General features: G+C 43.1%; 1 protein-coding gene across 1 annotated transcript in view; it reads right to left on the minus strand.

The window, feature by feature from the left end:
• Nucleotides 1-679: 679 nt before the first annotated feature.
• The window catches only part of CNKSR3 (CNKSR family member 3), a 76,480-nt gene continuing 58,689 nt past the window's right edge, over nt 680-18,470 (minus strand). The window contains exons 7-13 of the mRNA XM_039873843.1: nt 17,162-17,221; nt 13,120-13,188; nt 12,712-12,858; nt 7,832-7,956; nt 5,248-5,456; nt 4,661-4,750; nt 680-2,217 (exon numbers count right to left, since the gene is read on the minus strand). Coding sequence (XP_039729777.1) covers nt 1,919-2,217; nt 4,661-4,750; nt 5,248-5,456; nt 7,832-7,956; nt 12,712-12,858; nt 13,120-13,188; nt 17,162-17,221 — 999 coding nt within the window. The 3' untranslated portion in view covers nt 680-1,918. The remainder of the gene's footprint in view (nt 2,218-4,660; nt 4,751-5,247; nt 5,457-7,831; nt 7,957-12,711; nt 12,859-13,119; nt 13,189-17,161; nt 17,222-18,470) is intronic.

The following is an 18,470-nucleotide window of genomic DNA, read 5'->3' on the forward strand; positions in this document are numbered from 1 at the left end:
GACTTCTGAATACTCATTTTTCACTTGATCACAAGTGGCATCTTCTTCCCCGAAGAGGAGCTAATCTCTAGCTAAGACCTCCAAAGCTACTTTACTCATCACTCAGCCCAACTGCAGTGCCTGGAGCCCTCCCCTAAGCCCAGGGAGTGAGAGGGGATGTTGCCGCCCCTGTTTCCGGGCACAGAGCCAGCTCGGGCTAACAGTAAAATGGGCAAGGGCTCCCTCCAAGTCACCAGGGCCCTGTTACCAGACCTCCCGCCCCCACCTTTGGCCTGTACACTGTGCCGTTAAGCACCCAATGAACCACATTCCGGCCTCTCCTGCCCTGGGTTTGCCAAACCCCTTTCCATCCCCCGTGATACACCCATATTCTCGCTGCAGTTCTCAGAGGCTGACAGGACAGTAGCTTGACTAAATTCAGTCCCACTAGTATCTAAGGGTTGCTAGTTCCCTTACCCCTCCGCCGCCCACCAAAGGTATTTTAAAAGGAAGATATTTACCAACTCCACGAAATTTCCAATTTATCGAATTTCAGGAAGTTCAGCAAAGTAAACAATTCCAGTGATATGGGGTGGTGGGGGGTATTTTTAAGTAGGGGATACCAGCTCTGACGAGAAGCACACCTCAGAAAATTCCCCAAATGTCATGTTACTCTACAGACACTTCCTGGACACCCCCCTTTCTAATCCATAAAATCCCAAAATGCTTGGGAAGGTTTATTATTTTTCTTTTTTAGCAATAGCACCCATGGTGGCGGCAGCCATGGTGGTCACTTGTAAATCTGAAAATACTTTGAACACTCTTTTTCATTAGCTTCGTGTATGACGCGAAACAGAAACATTTCAATTACATGTGACTAAGAGTAAGAAAAATATACAACTGTATTTTAAAACACTTAAATTAACAAGATAGTACTTTTCCATTCTAACAAAATATCATACATTCAGTTTAAACAAGAGTTAATATCCAGACATACTTTTCCAAAAATACCTGATGCTAGTTGAAAAATTGTGACCGTGAGACTTTCCAAGATGGTTCTAATTAGCAAAACGTGTACAATTTTGAAGAACTGTCCATTTTTTCCTGGAAGATAGGCACTGAACAGGTCAATGTGCAAACTGACGTCTCTCTCATAAACCTGTCTTGTTTCACTTTTCTGAATGATACTTTGGCTGTCAGCAAATCTTATAGCTTCTTTTCCTTTAAAGACAATAATATATAACAACAACAACACCACCCCTCGGAACCATAAACGTCTTTGTGTGTAATAAGCCCTATGTCACTGTGTTTGTGGGTTTCTGTATTAACTGACCTATACTGAGATTGTTAGGGAAAGGGGGTCAACCAAGTGTAACAGGCCTACGCTTACGTCTGTGCTCTGAAAAAGGCAGACACTTGTGATTTCAAAGTCAAAGATACTACACTTACAAATGTGGGATGTCGCTTAAAAAAAAAATCAAAACAAAAATGTTTCTCCACTGGCTTTTTCAGGCGAAGAAGTTGGACCACAAACCAACACATCTGTGTGACAACGGCCACCAATGTGATCCCGCTCCCACCATGAACAATGCCCCAGTTCCTCCCAATGACCGTGACATTTCTGGCAGAGGCTCTGGTTTGCAGAGTGTCTCCAGGTCCCAACTCTAAAGAAGAACAAAGGGCAGACTCTCTACTCATTTCTTTCCTCTGCCTCCGCAAGCCAGCGCCTAAGACCTTCTGGATTTGGTCTCACCCAATTACTTCAAATTTCCAAAAAGGATGGCGTACGATTTTCAAAAAAAAAAAAAAAATTTTTTTTTAAGAATTTGCTTAATGTCTCTACATAATACTGTGGATGAAGAGAACCAGAACAGGTCGTCCACGCGGGAAGCAAGGCACTTGGGAGCAGGAGACAGGGAGGAGTCCGCGAAGACAGGGCTCAGTGAGTCAACAGTTTCAGGCGAGTAAACCAGCTGACCAGCACGGACGGTTCTGTAGACGAGGACTTGGCCCCCACCGAGACGGGTTTCTTTTTGGTCCCTTCCTCCTGGAATGCAATCGTGGCGCTGCTGTGCAGGTCCGAACTGATGTAGCACCTGCTCCCCCGGATGTAGTCCGCGCCCCGGACCAGCTGCCGCTCGGTCGTGGGCCTTGAGAACCGGTACGGCGGAGAGGAGCTTTCTTCGATGATGGGAGGGATCCGTTCGTTACTGAAATACCGGCAAAGAGCATCCTCACCTGTTTGCAGACAAAGCCCACAAGTCCATTAAAATAACCCTTCGTTGCAGCCTGCTCAGCGGGCCGCAGCCTGCTCGGACTTCCCATGCATCTCTGAAAGTGGGCGCCAGCCCCTGCCCTCCTCCCACGGACAGACTCCAAGGCCTTGCGGATGGCCAGGCCCTCCCCACAGGGTGGTTAGAAGGCACAAATGGAAGAGGGCCAACACACTTCAGGCTGCTTTCACACCTGACAGGTGACACAAGGGCAGGGTAGAGTCAGAGAGCCCACCCTTCTTTACCTTTAAGAACTTTCATAATTTCGCTTGAAATAAAAAAAACAAAAACAAAAACAAAAGAAAACTGTATGATTCTATCACTCCTTCTCCAGCCATCCTTTTTCAGTACATGCGACACATAGTGCATGCTTCTAGAACAGTGGTTCTTATCCTGGAGCACCACTGAGGAGCCTTTAAAAAGGGAGGAAAGACTTCAGTTGTCACCTGAATGAAAGACAGGCACTATTCACCTTTAATGGATGGGGTCCAAAAATTTTAATGCTCTGCCATGCTTGGGACATTTCTGAGCAAGGAAGAATGAACCTGCCCTAGATGCCAGTGTCTCTCTCTTTTGGGGTGGGGGGCATGAAACTAAATAGAAACCTACTAGGGCACTTTGGTGACATATAGCATTCTTTTGACTCAGAAATTCCACTCCTAAAACTGTGCAAAGATCTATGTACCAGGGTGCTTAATGAAGCATTATTTACAATCGGGGCAGAAAGAAACAGAAATAACAATAGCAGACTATTTATTTAAATAGGTGCTATAACCATAAGATAGATGAATATTAATGCGGTAACTTTAAAAAATGTTCTAGATAATATTCACCTTATAGTATTAGTGAACATCCATTTCTCCCATTCTGCACATTTTTTCTAAGTGTATAAAACATGTATAAGAACAACCGGAAGATCCACAAAACGTTCAGAGTGGTTATTTCTTGGTTGGGGAAGCAGATTACAATTGAGTTTTATTTTCTTGTACCTTCTAGATGTTTTTCAATGTACTTGTTTTACTTTTGTGATCAAAGGGGAAGTTACTTTCAAAAAGTGCCCATTGTCAAAAAGCCACATATCGTAGGAGTCTATTTATACGAAATGTCCAGAATAAGCGAATCCACAGAGACAGTCGATTGGCAGGCAGTTGCCAGGGGCCGGGAAGAAAGCAACGAGAAGTGACCGCTTATGAGTCAGGTTTCTTTTCGCGATGACAAAATGTTCTAGAATTAAACAGTAACGATGGACATACAACTCCATGCACATAGTAAAAACCACTCAATTAATTGTACGCTTTAACAGGGTGAGTCTTATGGTATGTGAGTTATATCACAGGAAAGCTGTTATTTTTTTTAAGTGCCCTTTGTGCAGACAGACACCTTTCATTCTAAAACAATCATACAAGAAAAATGTGGAAAATGGGATAGGGGGTCGAATCAGTTTCCATTTACTGATTTCACACTCCCCCACTCCCTCATTCCATCTCTCAATATGTAAAGGAACCAAAGGGCTAACTCAAGGGCTTAACGGGCTAAAAGAATGGCGGTGAAGATGCTGACATTTCTAAATCTAAACAAAGGACAGCCCTGCCACCTGCTGACTGCTCTGATTTTCACACGTCACCTAGAGGTATCTTGGACCTTCCACAGTTGTCTTCTCCCTCTTCCGCATTAGCATAATCCAGGTGATTAGGGTATGTAGGGGACACACGTTACCAAGTGTCTGGGAGATGTTCAGGGTTGATCGCTCTGGAAGCTGGGCCTCCAGAATGTTCTTCTTCTTCCTTTTACTATCCGAGACCCACTGAACTTTAACTTTTCATCTGCTTTTGTTTCAGCACTACCAAAACAACGCTATAAATGCCCTGCCAGGGTTGATAATCAAATATAAACTAGCAAAAAATAAGACTATTTATAAACATTTCCCTCAAGACCAGTGCAATAACCAGTAACTGATTACAGGGTGAATTAAAACACAGATTTCTTTTCCAACGGTCGTTACTCTCTAACACAAGATGGATTTGGAAGGGAAAAACTCCATTCTGTTCATTAAAAACATCAGACTCCAATAATCATAGTCATAAAATTTGGGATGAGATGGTTTAACGAATAATTTATTTCTACTTGTTTAGAAATTGGACCGTTAACGTCTATGGCCTTTTCAAAGCACGCAATACTAATTAGGAGACTCCTAAGAGCTCACTAGGATTGCATAATTCTGCCATTCTAGAAATAAGTAGGATCTGAGAGCTCTTTAGCAGTTTTGATTCTGCAGATGAGAAGATGAGACTCAGAAGCCCTAAGTCCTCCATCCTGAGTCCTCTATCCTTAACCACAGTTAGGAATAGGGCTGAAACTGGGGCCTGGGCCTCCTCGCTCCTTATTTGATTCTATTTGCTTAAACTTACCTTTCTTCCCATGACCTCGAGGTCTGGCAAAAGGGTCCACGATCCCCATCCAGCTCCCATCCGCAGGCATGGACAAGGGCCGGGGCTTGCCTTCAGCGGGAGGGGAAGGAAGGCGACAGGGCTGAGTGTTTGGACTTGGAGAACCCTCCCCTTTATGTGTAACTTAGACCGCCACCCCTGCAATGTCACACTCAGTTAAGCAGAAGCAATAACCTATTTTAAAATAAAGAAAGTAGTTTCAAGCATCGCATTTCCGTGAGCGAGCACTCAGGACAGAGGCACGCTGAACTTGAGTCTGTGGTGTGTACAGAGCAAAACAACTCCAAAGTTAAAACCCAGCCTCTGAAAGCTAAAACTGTAACATGATCTCACCCACCGGCTTTGATGCCAGGCAGAGCAGTGACTCAACAAGGCTTCGCTTTACAGAAATGAATAAAGGTCTCATACTTAGAATTTCATTGAGGTTTATGTTTTCCTCAGATTACCCGTAGAGTCTGCCAGATTCATCTGACGGCTCCAAATAAGGAAAGGGGTGGAGAAGAAAAGAACAGCGGACAGCAGAACAAAACGCACACTCAGAAACGTACCGTAAGATGGTGTTTTCTGTCTCATTTTTGTGGGCGGAATATTGGTTTCCACCGAATACCCCGGCAACTGATCAGAGTCGGCAATGGTGAATCTCCGTCTTCTACTTTCCTGGTCCAAGAAGGAATTTGGGGACTCCGAACCCTTGGGACCAGGCAATGGTTGTTTACACTTACTGAATCCTCCATACACAAAACTCCCGTTCTCATCCCTGGAAGACAGTAGGTGATGATGAAGTTGTTGACCAAGACCCTCCCATACTGAAGAATTACAGGAGACATCCATGAGAAAATCTGAATCCCCTTTCCCACTGGGGGAAAAATCATTACTTTTTCAATCCCAGTTGCCCCTCAAATACAGAGAGATCCTATTAAATTAGAGTAAACACCTACTAAATAAGGGAAAATGAAATTTTTTTCCATGGTCCTATATATTGACAGCTTTGAAAAGACAGCTCTGGTTGCCCTGGACATCTGTCCTACCATTGAACTGTCCATTATTTGCTACAGGAATCACGAGAGAAGGTGTGATCTCTTGAACCATTTTTCTCATGCCCAGAGTAGTATCTTTGCCAAGACCCAGCAAAGAAGACGCTCGATGTATAATGCAGTTGTTAGATTTGAAAATTATGTCAAAAAATACAAAGGGGCCTTTATAGTCCCCCATGCGAGGTGTCTATTTTCTGAACTACGGACAGAAACTGGCAAAAGTGGGATCATCGAATCCAACTTGATTCTTTCGAAATGTCAGCTTATAATAAAAAGTTAAAAGTCATTTTAGTTGAGTCCAAGTGACCAACTGGTTAAATTTTTTACCTCTAATAAATTCCATTGGTTGATCCCTCTAAAAAAACGACGAGACAAATCACAGAATCAACTGAGTACAAAAACAGTCTGAAGATCAGCCTCGCCTGTGTGGTGATCCCGGTGAGCCAGCTGCCTGCACGCCCCTCCCCCCATGGGTCTACCTCTTTCTACACTTTTAAACCTGGCATATAGCATCCTGTTCACAAAGCTTTCGTGACTCACCACTCATCCTCTGTAACTGTGTGCATTTTTCATCACTCAGAAGATATCCTTCATTAACGGTGTCCTCCCTACAGTTTCTGATAGAACAACCTACATACTACTCATCAGTCAAACTGTGTTTTCCATCTGCAAAGGCCACTACCTGTCACTTTAAACACACCTAAGATCTCATGGCCACATGACTCTGGTCTGCGACTTCAGGGAAGGGTCCTGTCTAACAACCAGAATGTCCCTGATCACGTAAGGTAACTGCTCTATATGCTTTAATAAATTCTGGGCAAACCAAGCCTCAAAGAAGAGGGAAATGGTGTTAATTCATCTTGGTGCCCAGAGAAGAAACATAATAGAAGCAAATAGTTCAGTTTAACAAAAACAAACAAGCAAATGAAAAACTCCAATATAAAGTAAAACATCACCCTATGTTCAACTTGAACTTTGTCTTATGAAACATTATAGCATAATTACATGTTTCTCAATTTATTCTTGACCAGTTGACTAAGACATTGGCAGTTCTCTGGAGCAAGAACTACATCTGTTTTGTGTAAGATGGTCACAGAGGCCCGACACTAAATAGATGTATATCGAATAAATGAGCCGGATTCTCCAGTTTTACCAGCATATGCAAATATGTAAGTTGATATAAATAAGCCTACATAGCATACTTATACATCATCTGGTACAACCACATTCATACCTTAAAACACTTAAGATAGCCAGTAAGAAAGCAACAATCTTTAAGAACTTATAACAGACACACACACAAACACACATGTGCGTGCAAATACAGTACATCCACACCTACATTCATGTTTCTTTGAGTGCTATAAAGACGACATCTCCTTCGGCAAAATAAAGCTATAACTTTAATCTCCCAGGAATATTTATTATCTTCCTTCCCAGAGATGAATTTACCATGTGGGAACCCCCCAAACAGCCCCTTTCAATGGCCAAGGAGGAGCCAAATCAGTGTGTTTCCAAGAGCACACACTTTCATAAAGAGCCCTTCTTCCCCAAACTGTAACGCTCCAAGACCCACAAAACCTGGATCTGTCCCTACATGTCCCCCTAAAGAAAACGTAGGGACACTTTCCCCCCTGTTTTACTGAGATATAATTGGCATAACACTGTAGTTTCAGGTACACAATATAATGATTTTACATATGTGTAGATTGCACAATGATCACCACAATAAATTTAGTTAATATCCATCGCCTCACATAGTCACAAATTCTTTTTTTTTCTTCTGATGAGCATGTTTTAGATTTACTCTCTCAGCAACTTGCAAACACAAAACACAGTGTTGGTAACTGCAGCCACCATGCTGCACGTTACAGCCCCAGGACTTATTAATCTTACAGCTGGCAGTAGGTACCCTGGCACACCTTCACCCAATCCTCCCACTCCCCATCCCAACCCCAGAATCACACTCCTTAATGGCAATTTCAAGACTCAACCCTGTCACACTGGAATTCGGCGACTTTTCCTCTCAATATCTGCGTGGTCTTCACACCACTACTTAGAATCTCCATGGACACCGCAAACATGGACTCTGACGTACCGGGGAGAGTAGGGAACAGCCGGCGGGGGAGGAATATAAAGATCTAGGATGGCTGGCTTCTCCTTCTTCAGCGAGGTATCCATGGTGCTTTCGGGGGACTGGGTTGTCGTGGGTGGAGGTGAGGTCTGAAACAGGGGTAAGTGCAAAAGGGCAGAGGTTACCTCGGAGATTATTCTTGGTGCACGTCTCCCCCTCCCTAAAGCCAGCCCCAGCCCCAGCGTAAACGAGGCGAGGTCATTCATGTGTCTATAACTATTAGCAGCATTCGCCCTGTATTGTTCTTTGAGACACTCAGAATTCACTGGGGGCTCTGAAAGACAAGATGCATCGTGAGAGACAGAGGCTTGGGAGCCAGGTGCCCAGGTTAAAATTCTAGCTCTGAGCAAATCATTTAAAAGCTCGTGCCTCAGTTTCCTCCTCTGAAACAGAGTCGTGCTGACAGGATCTCTTGCACAGGGTTGCAGCGAGGATTAAATGAGTTAGTGCACACAAATCACTAACAACGCTACCATTGGCTAGGAGGGTGGGCTGGGGACTCGGACAATGTGGGTGCCATCCTGGCTATGCAGCGGTCCCACTTATACGCCGGGGACACATTCCAAGATCTTCAGTGGATGCCTGAAACCGCAGATAACACCGAACCCTATATATGCTATGTTTTTTCCTATACATGCATACCTGTGATAAAGTTCAGTTCATAAATTAGGCACGGTAAGAGATTAACAATAACTAATAATAAAATAGAATAATTCTAACTACATTCTGTAATAAAAGTTATCTGAATGTGGTCTCTCTCTCAAAATAGCCAATCTGATAGAGGGTTGGGAGCCAGGTGCCCAGGACAGCGAGAGACTTCATCGCACTACTCAGAAGGGTGAGCAATTTAAACGGATTAGTTTTTTTTATTTCTAGAAGTTTCCATTTAATATTTCTGGACAGGGGTTGACCACAGGAGAATGAAACTGCAGGTCACTAAAACCACGGAAAGTGAAACCACAGATGAAAAGGAACTACTGCGCCTCTTACCAGCTGTGTGTCTCTGGGTAAATCGCTGAACTTCTCTGTGCCTTGTCTATAAAATGGGAATAAATGGGGACAAGAATAGCACCAACACAGGGCCGCGGTGCGAAGTGAGATATTACATGTAATGAGCTTAGCACTCTGTTCGGCACATAGTCAGCGCACAACCTCGGGTATTTAATTTAGTATTGTATACACATACGCGTACATACAAGTTAATTTTAAAATCCTAAAATCATTCAAATCAATTATAATCATGAGATCGGTCTCAAAAGACATTTCTTTAAATCTCATGTGAGACCTTCGATCTTCTCTCTTCTATAGACTAACAATAACAACAACAAAATGATGAACGTTTTCTAGTCGGTAAAGGCACAACGAAAGGATCCCAGAGTCAAGACACGAAGACATCTGGTAAAGGCCAGCGGGAGGCACCCCATGAGAACAGCACTAGTCCCTGGACGGACATAAAAAGGCACCTCATACCCTATGGAGCCCAGATGGTGATGGAGACCCCCAAGTCGCTCCAAAGCGACACTGTGGACTGGATTCAGATGGCAAGGGCTAGCATAGCCAGGGCTCACAGAGTGACAGCCCCGTTTTCAGGGGAGACACCAAGGCACAGAAAAACAGGAGCTTAGTCCAGAGTCTCCTGGAGCACAATCACCACTTCCTGGAAGTTGGCCACTAACACGTCCTCTGTTAGCCCTACTCAATCTGTAATCGATTAACATCTCCATCTGTTCATCTTGGATGATGTCTGAAAACATGGGGCAGGATCCAGGCCCTCGACAAGAAGAAAAGTACACTGGAGCATTTTCAGACACTAGGCACTCGATGAAAATGCCAACATTGATGATTACTTCTGAATCGATAAGCCTCATATACCGGGACTGTGACCTAAAACAGAACGATGACAGGGACAGGACCACATCAATGATGTTGGCGAGAATTAAAGAAGCTCCCTCCCAGAAGAAGTGGGCGCCCAGGAATAAAGACCCTGAAGAATGACACGCAAAGCGACCCAGGGGCAAAGTCTGTGGAATATTCATCTACCAGGGTTTATATTCTGAAAATATCCTGGACACGTGAGAATACCTGGTACCCAAGCTGTAAAAAAGATCTCAGCACTTTGATGGTGCTCTTCTGCCTGAGTCAAAAGCAAAGTTGGGTGTCTCATCCATCACTGTCACCTCTCTTCCCTAAGTGCACAGTTAGTGGGACTTGGCAGAAAGGAAGACAGAACTGGGGAACAGGAAAGTGCTCCTTCCTTAAATGAATCTCCAGAGGTCAAGGAACTAGCTCTAGCCTATATTTAAAAAGAATTTTCACTTAGCTTCCGAACATATGCACTTGAATTTTCCTAATGCTTCAAACTCAGTGATTCTGAAAAGACCTATTCATCTCTGCCTTTCCAGATGGCTCTTTGCTGATGGTCTAATTTCTGTCACTGATATCACCACCCAGGTTCACTGTCACATTTCACACCTGCTGTGCTTGCTTTCCTCATCCCTCACCCAAATGCCTAACAGTCAACACTAATAATTAGGAGGTTTAGAAAGATTAAATCTTGTCTAAGGTCCCACAGCCAGTAAGTGGCAAAGCTTTGATTTGAACTAGAGGGATTCAACTCCGGCCCTGCCCCCGGCCCACCGCCTAACCACTATGCCGTACTGCTTTGTGAGTCTTCTTGATGCTTCTTCCAAACAGCCTTTTATATTAGTCTTTCGCTGGAATTGCCCGTCACCAGCCTTTCCCAGAACCACATCGCCCATCATCCAGACATGCAAGAGTTCCCACCCGGTGTTTCTTCTGTTTAGATAGTGTCATGAGCTGAACTGTGTCTCCCTCAAAAGTCCCAACACCTAGTGCCAGAGAATAGAACTGCATTTGGAGATAGAATCTTTAAGAGAATTAACACGTGGTCATTAGATTGGGCCTTAATCCAATATAGTTGGTGTCCCTATAAGAACATAAGAGTGGGACACAGACACACAGAGGAAAGACATCTGAAGACACAGGGAGAAGCTAGCCATCGGGAGGTCAAGGAGAGACGCCTTAGAAGAAGCCAACCCTGCCAACACCTTGATCTCAGACTTCCCGCCCCCAGAATTGTGAGAATGAGTGTTGTGTTAGCCACCAGTCCGTGGTTCTTTGTTATGGCAGTGCTGGCAAACTAATGCAAATATTAATGTAAAAACACCTGTCAACCTGTTACCTGTGAGATGAAGCCCATGCTCCCCAGCCTGGCACTCTACCGCCTCAGCCCACCAGCCTGCGTTCTCTGCCACCCTCCGCCCCAGGGCTGGGGTCTCATCTACGCATGTCACAGAGGATGGTGATGCCTGTATACCGCAGCCCCTCTGCCAGCCAACGAACCCAAATGCCAATAGTATCAGCTGCTGAAGCCTCAGAGCTGTCCCCTTCACTAGAGAATAACCCTCAGTCGACAGCTGCCCTCCCGAGTACAGCGATAGGAGCCTGTCGCTCTGTGGTTACACCTGTATAACAGGCCAAGGCTAGATTTACCTGAGACGCCACCTTGCTGGCTTCCTCCTCTTTCTTCTCCCTCCCTCCCACAGTGTTCGTCTCCTCTGTGACATGCCCTCCCATCTGCTAAACCCCACCTCGCCTTCCAGGCTCCAAGGTGCTCCCACGTCCATGGGAAGAGGCGCCTCCACCCACCCAGCCCATTCCCATCTCCCCGTCGCTAGAGCCCAACATTTACCCCGTGCACCAAGCAGCTGGCAGAGCGCCAACAACCAATGATGAATTAAGACCTCTATGATGGTAAGTAACCCATTCTGAGAAATCCCCCAAATTTTAAAGATGTTACAACTCGTACTGAGCAATGCAAACAGAAGCAGCTGGGGTGTGGTCGATACATTCAGTTATAATTTAAGAAGTGATTTTAATTCCGGGCCCCTCCCTGCTCCACCCTCTGCATCCTGTGATTTACGCACCTCCCCCGCCGCCCTCATTTACACATGTAACCGTATTTCCAGTGATCTACACATAGCTAAGCGTTCATATTGATGACCTGAGATGACTACTATTCCTTCCATTTGAAGATGGTCAATAAAATCACAGACAGTTACACGTAAATTGCAATCTCCATCTTATCAAAGGGCATTAAAATGTCATTGCTTTTTATTTACAGTTTAAGAAATAAACACTAAGGACTGATGGCATAAGAGAGGGGTCAGGGAGCGCAGTCCACCCAGGTGCAGGCAATAAAGGATATAGTGTTTGTAGAGAATTTAAATAATCAAACTCACTAAAAGTCGGTCTACTTTTTATTACCATCCAAGACCGACGATTCCAAACAATGTCTAAATGGTGGAGTGATGCTGCTGGCCACCATGTGCATTAGTCCCACTGTCCCCGGCCCTGCCTTGCTAAATCGCAGCTCAGGACTCAGCCCCATGCGTCTAAGGCTAGTGCTCAAACTGGACACACTTACATAAGCGTGTGTTTGAAAGGGGAGAGAAGGACCAGAATGAACTTCCTGAAGCAGTGACAGCCACTAGCCCGACGTGGCTGCGAAGCCTCTGCCACGTGACAAGTCAGACAGAGGAACTGAACTTCTGATTTCGCTTAAACCGTCGCACGTGGCTCGCGGCTGCCATAATGTTCCAGGGCAAATCTCAAATGTCTATTTTCATCTAAGTAGGGTTAGAGAAGAATCGTGTGCACACACACACACACACACAGAGTTCTGAAACCAATCTCCTAATCTTCAGCTTTCTTTCTGGAGACTAATCAGACATTTGACACGGTCCATGCGCTGACTCCAGACGGAGGCCCGCAACCGGTGGCGGAAACACAGCCGATGCAGGTAGCAGAAATATGCACGATACCTGCACAAGGGGCGGCTTCCAGCGCAGGTTCTTCAAGGGAGCAGGAGTGAAGTTGAAAGAGCCCGTGGGGCGCTTCTTCAGCAGTAGCACAACGCCCGTGGGGTTCTCTCTCAGTTTTCTCACCAGATTCTTTAGCTGCCATCCCACCTTCAAAGGAAGAAAAGGAGGAGCGAGGGCGGGGACTCATGAGTAAGGAAAAATCAAACCTCTGAATGTATCTCAAGGAGCTCCGCTGTGAGCACAGAGGGACATGCACTTAAATGCAAATATGTCCATCTGAGCATTGCTTAACATTATGGAAAATTGGATATAAATGGCGAATTTTAAAAATTCAAGCAAAATGGCTTCGAGTTTAGTTCAGAGTTCTGGAGGGGAACAGCAAGTCTTAAGACGCGACGAGGAACTCACCACAGTCTGCTGATTGACCTGAATGACTTCGTCACCAGCGTGGATCTTCTGAGATCTGTCTGCAGGAGACTGTTGGAAACAAATGCAGACCTGTCTTACTTTTCTAACCTGCTATTTCTTTCTGCTTCGATTTCTTTTTCTTTCTTTCTTCTGTAGACAGTGAGCAATGGAAACATAATTTTCTCAAGAAATATTACAAAGTATGCATGAGTTCCCTGAGATTACATAGTGTGTAAAACCTGACATAGGAATGCTTGTGTTATTCAGGTGTTCTTTATTATTACAGATAATCCGTCAGAAGAGCCAGGTTCATCTCACCTATCAGGGTGAGTAGGACATATTGTTGACATCATGAGCTGATAAAAGCCATTGTTTCACCGAAAAAATACATCATATACATATACTTATACACATATATACATATATCCTTATCAAAATTAATCTTGTAAAAGCTGACCAACTTGTTTAACACGTAAGGACCATTTCTGTAACTCTGTCATCCCATTTCCTTTTAAGCAATGATTGAACTAAATCTAATTTTTACTCAGCCTTGTTTTACATGTTATCACGATGCTACTAAAATAGAAAGAGGGTGAGAATAGAAATTGTATTTCTTCAGAGAAAATAAAATTTTTTCCATTATAGCTTAAATTCAAAATAAATTCGTTTTCAGCATCAAAACAAACTTCCAGACTTTATATTTTCCCAAATAATACTTTGCTACAAATCTGCAAACGGACATAGATATAGATATATTCACATATGTGTGTATATTTACATATATTAATGGACTATAGTTGTCCAATATTTTGCCCATAGTATCCTTGTTCATTTAATCAAACTAGAACTCTTTAAGATTAAGATACCACATATTAGCAAAAAAAGAAGGAAAGGCTAAACCTTTGATTACAAATTATAACGAAATGTTATTTAGTAACATGACACTGGCTGAATCTTCAATTTACAGCTATCCTTAAAAAAATAGCACCTCTGAACATGGTGCGGGGCTAGCAACTAGACAGATACGTTTGCTGAATTTTCTCACTCAACTGCTGTGATAGGCTCAACAAGAAGTGAGCAAGCAGCATTAAATTGTAGAAACACTCCCACTGATTTATCTGGATCTAACGCAAAGCACAGGTGTGACTGTTATTTTTCAAAAACATTTAACCTGCCTCCATAACAACCAGCAGTGCCTCCTCCTCTGAGACACGAGCGTCGTGGATACCACAGGGAGATGGCCTAACTCAAATCTCTCTCTTGAGGCACTTAAAAAAAAAAAATGAATGTCTCAGTGTTCCTTTTTGCTCCTGTGTGTTCGATGATTAACCTAGAGTTGCAGACTGATTTTTCCAGTTAACCTTCCTGGGCTAAATGAGGACTTATTTAAGGTAAACTTCATATTATAAAAGATGGCCCTGAGGCCAGGATGTCCCTGTCTGCAAGTGTGTAATCTTAAAAAACGAGTCCCAGTGTCCTGAATTGACTTCCTATCCTAAGGATCCTCATGCATTTATTTCTCAAATGTCCTACCAAGTGATTAAGATTTGTGCTTGGCAGAACACTGGTAAAGGGAGAGCTGTCCTTATGGCAGTAGCTCTGTCCTATCTTCACCATGAGCCAGACTACAGAAAAATGATGCTTGCTCTGGTTTGTTGTGGAAGGTGATGACCTGGAAAAGAATGTTTCCATTCTTCAGAGGCTAATCTAATGCCCACCTCATCTCAGGAGTGGGGAATAGGAGTACAGATGGGAACCTGTCAAGACTCCCGTCAAGGTCTTGAACAACATCAAAAAGGAAGCCAGACAGAGAATCACGAGAGACTACTCGGTTTGACCTTGGAATGATCATGGCTTCTCAGATAACCTCCAAAACAAAAAAAAAACAAACAAAACAAAAAAAACAAAAAAAATGGGCTGGAGGACTGAAATGGCCTCTGGCATTGCTTCAGCCTAGAGTCCAAGATAGAGAGATATGGAGAAATTGGCTTAGCAATGCAATGGGTGATTTCCATCCACTGGGCTTCCATTAAGATATTCTAACTCTGAAATCATAGCAACCTTCAGTGATAGCTGGAGCTGGCATTTTCTACTGCCATTTAAGTGTAAAATATCCAGCCTGAAGTGTAAAATATCCAGATTAAACCTACAAGAAGTAGGCTCTTACCTAACTTCCCACCCTCATCTACAAGACTTAACAAGTGTTCAGCACAATCCAGGTGCTCGGTGAACACAGCTGAATAACTGAAGGACTGAATGACATTTTCAGATGGATGGCCAGAAGTAATAAGACAAATTTTCCCTTTTTTGAATTTAAACTGGATGGAAACCACCTCTCTCTGAGACAACATGTACGATCCTTTATGGGGGTGCTAGGATCAACTACATTCAGGTAAACCCTGAATTTCTCACCCAGCCTTTTGAGTCTGGTAGGAATTCTAGAAAATATATCATTACATTTGACATATCATTTGATTCAAAGAAGCTTGTTTAGTCTCATTCAACTCTCATCTTTAAAATAAAAGGGGGGTGCGTTTTGAAGAAGAGAAATCTGTGTACCTTTTGAAAGCAATATTACAGCGTTCTACACAGTTACCCAAGATTGAAATTGATTCCAGAAGACCAAGGAGAGTCTGGTTGTTAATGCCAAAGGGCTAGGTGCAAAACTTGAACTCTAAACACTGAAACAGTATTCACCATTCCTCTTAATCCATCCAAGTCCAACATAATGCACCGAGTAGCGCGTGTGTATGTTCCTGTCATGGTTTGGCTGAAATATACTCAGTCTATGACAAGAATAAGGGATGAACCGCGTAACGTGTTGTGCATTTTTTCTTTTCCACATCCCCAGCCTAAAAGCAGAACTTCCTGTGCTGTTATTGCCTATTAGGTAAGGTGATATAAAAATTCCTAGTAGTTTTCAGTGTATTCTCATTGTAGTTCAATGAAGAATGCCTAAAGACACTACCATCTTTTCCTCGTTCGTCTGCCAGAACCACACAATTTGTTTATAATTCACTGACTGCCTTAAGCAATGTCATTTTTCTCTTACTATAAAAATCAAGCGAGTGTCACAAATCCTCACCAAAGATCATGCTCTTTTATTTTATCAAAAGACCTGGCAGTTGAAGTTCAAAATTCAATGTGTATTTCCACCCAACAAATTAGGAAAAGGTACCAAATTTCTTCTATTTTAAGGAATTACTTCCTCTTGTCAGAGTTGATTAAATAGTAGATTAATTCCACAGACATGTGCTTCTTTTACACAGATTCTGGAAGCTATTCAAACATTTTAAACTTCATATCAACGTCGTTTAAAAGCTAGCCATATTGCACGTTGCAAAAAGAAAGCATTCAATTAGCTCTACTTTTCCCAAATTCAAAATGTTTGAGGGCCTAAAGAAACACCTTTCATGTAGCAGAATTTCTGAAAGAAAGATAACAGTGTGCAAAGTCTCTCACAGTAGAAACAGTTCTGTTTTTTCCATTCAAAGGATTAGGGCAAAAACAAAACAAAACAAAACAAAAAACAACTACATTTCAATATCATGCCAAATATGAAATACAACTCCTTAAAAAAAAACCTACATCATGCAAAAATCTCAAGAGTTTCTTTCTAGTGACACGTATAAATTCCATTAAACAATCAACAATAACAACAACAACAACAACAACGATATTTTACACATATGGCTAACATTCCCAGTTCTTATAAGAGTGATTCTCGGCAACAAACAGATCGTTGTTTTTGCATTTCTGGGTTAACACTTCCAGGGTGCAAAAGGAATAATTAACACAAGGATGGGAGTAAAAACTGGGCAAGGTGTGTGAATGAGAGCTAAAAAAGGACAATTTGAATAATAAATTGACAACAGCTGGTGATAAGCAGCGAGCTAGCAACAGAAATAAACAAAACAGGCGCCCACGCTCTCACCGTGGATAACAAAACAGCATGCATATATTTAAATGAAAAGCGTGGGGACTCTGTGTCGAATTTGTTTAAACATCCAATACCTTTTACCTTTAACAAACAGGCACTTACATTCTCTGTGGTTCCAGTAATCACGTGCAATCCATCATAGGTCGATTTGATGTACATGCCCTAGAGCAAGTCACAAATATATTAATTCTTTACGCCGACGTTTAGAAATACAGCCGCAAATGAGACTTGAACTTATAAAACATTAAAGGCAGCCCCTGCCGAACAATACTAATTCTAAGCCTCCTGAAACATTGTGAAACAAGATCCAAGGAATGGTGAAGGAGAACTAAAGAAACCGAAATGCCAGTAAAAGAAATCAGAAACGACATCTCTTTGATGTCGTCATTTGCGTGCCAGGCACGCCAAATTTTGCCATAACTCTGGGGATTTGGGAGGAATCGTCTCAGCCCTGCAGAGAATGAAGGAGGCCTTTCAAACAAGGACTGTTCTCTCCTGACCATCTCTTTATCTAGTGACACAATATATTCAGTTAAATTTGGTATCAGCAGTCATTGCGGGGTGTCTTATTCCAGCCACTAACAACCCAGATCTGTACGAGCTGTATGAGCAAAGACTGTTAAATAACACGACATAGGGAATAACTTAGAAATAGGCACCCTTCTGGGTTAAGGGAGGCGTAAGATAAATATGTTCCTTCCTAAAAGGCTTAGTAAGCAAACTCAGAAGTGAACTCCTACCATCAAGGAAACATTTCTGCAGTTTGGCACATCATGTATAAAAAATGTTTATTAAACTTTTATAAGATGAGGAAATACAGCAAAAAGCAGATTGGGCAGAGACTAGCTGCTCACCCTGGTATCAATGTTGCAATAATGCAAATTCTCCTAAGAAATTATTTTGACCCTGACCTTGCCCTGATCAGCCATCTACACCACTCAACAATGAGAGTCTCTTGAAATTCTGGCCCCTTCAAGGTTCTCCCCATTCCTCTCCTATCCGGTCACTGTCACTCGCAGAGTGATCAGCTTCTCCCTGAATGCGGCGACCCTCTTCCCAGAGCGTTTGCTTGTACCATCTCAAGTGGCAACTCTAGTTCTGCCACTTGGGCCGTTTCTCTGCTTCTATGTGACTAGAAACTTTCTCTGTCTAATAATTTATTATCATCTATCGTTTACTCTGAAGCCGAGCACCCTCTGTATGAATACGTCTACTTACTATGAATGCAGGCTGGTCGACATTTGGTTGCTTTTTTTTCCCCTGTCTGAGAGCAGAGACTATCGTGCTATCTCCCCCATAGCTACCTATACACTAGGCACTCCCCATCATCCTCATCATCAATAGTAGCTACAGTAGCTGCAGCCACCAATTACTGCACGTGTCCTCTGCATACAGCATCTGGCATTCAGTG

This window comes from Pteropus medius, unplaced genomic scaffold, assembly GCF_902729225.1.
Source record: "Pteropus medius unplaced genomic scaffold, Ma_sr-lr_union100, whole genome shotgun sequence".
Classification (NCBI taxonomy): domain Eukaryota; kingdom Metazoa; phylum Chordata; class Mammalia; order Chiroptera; family Pteropodidae; genus Pteropus; species Pteropus medius.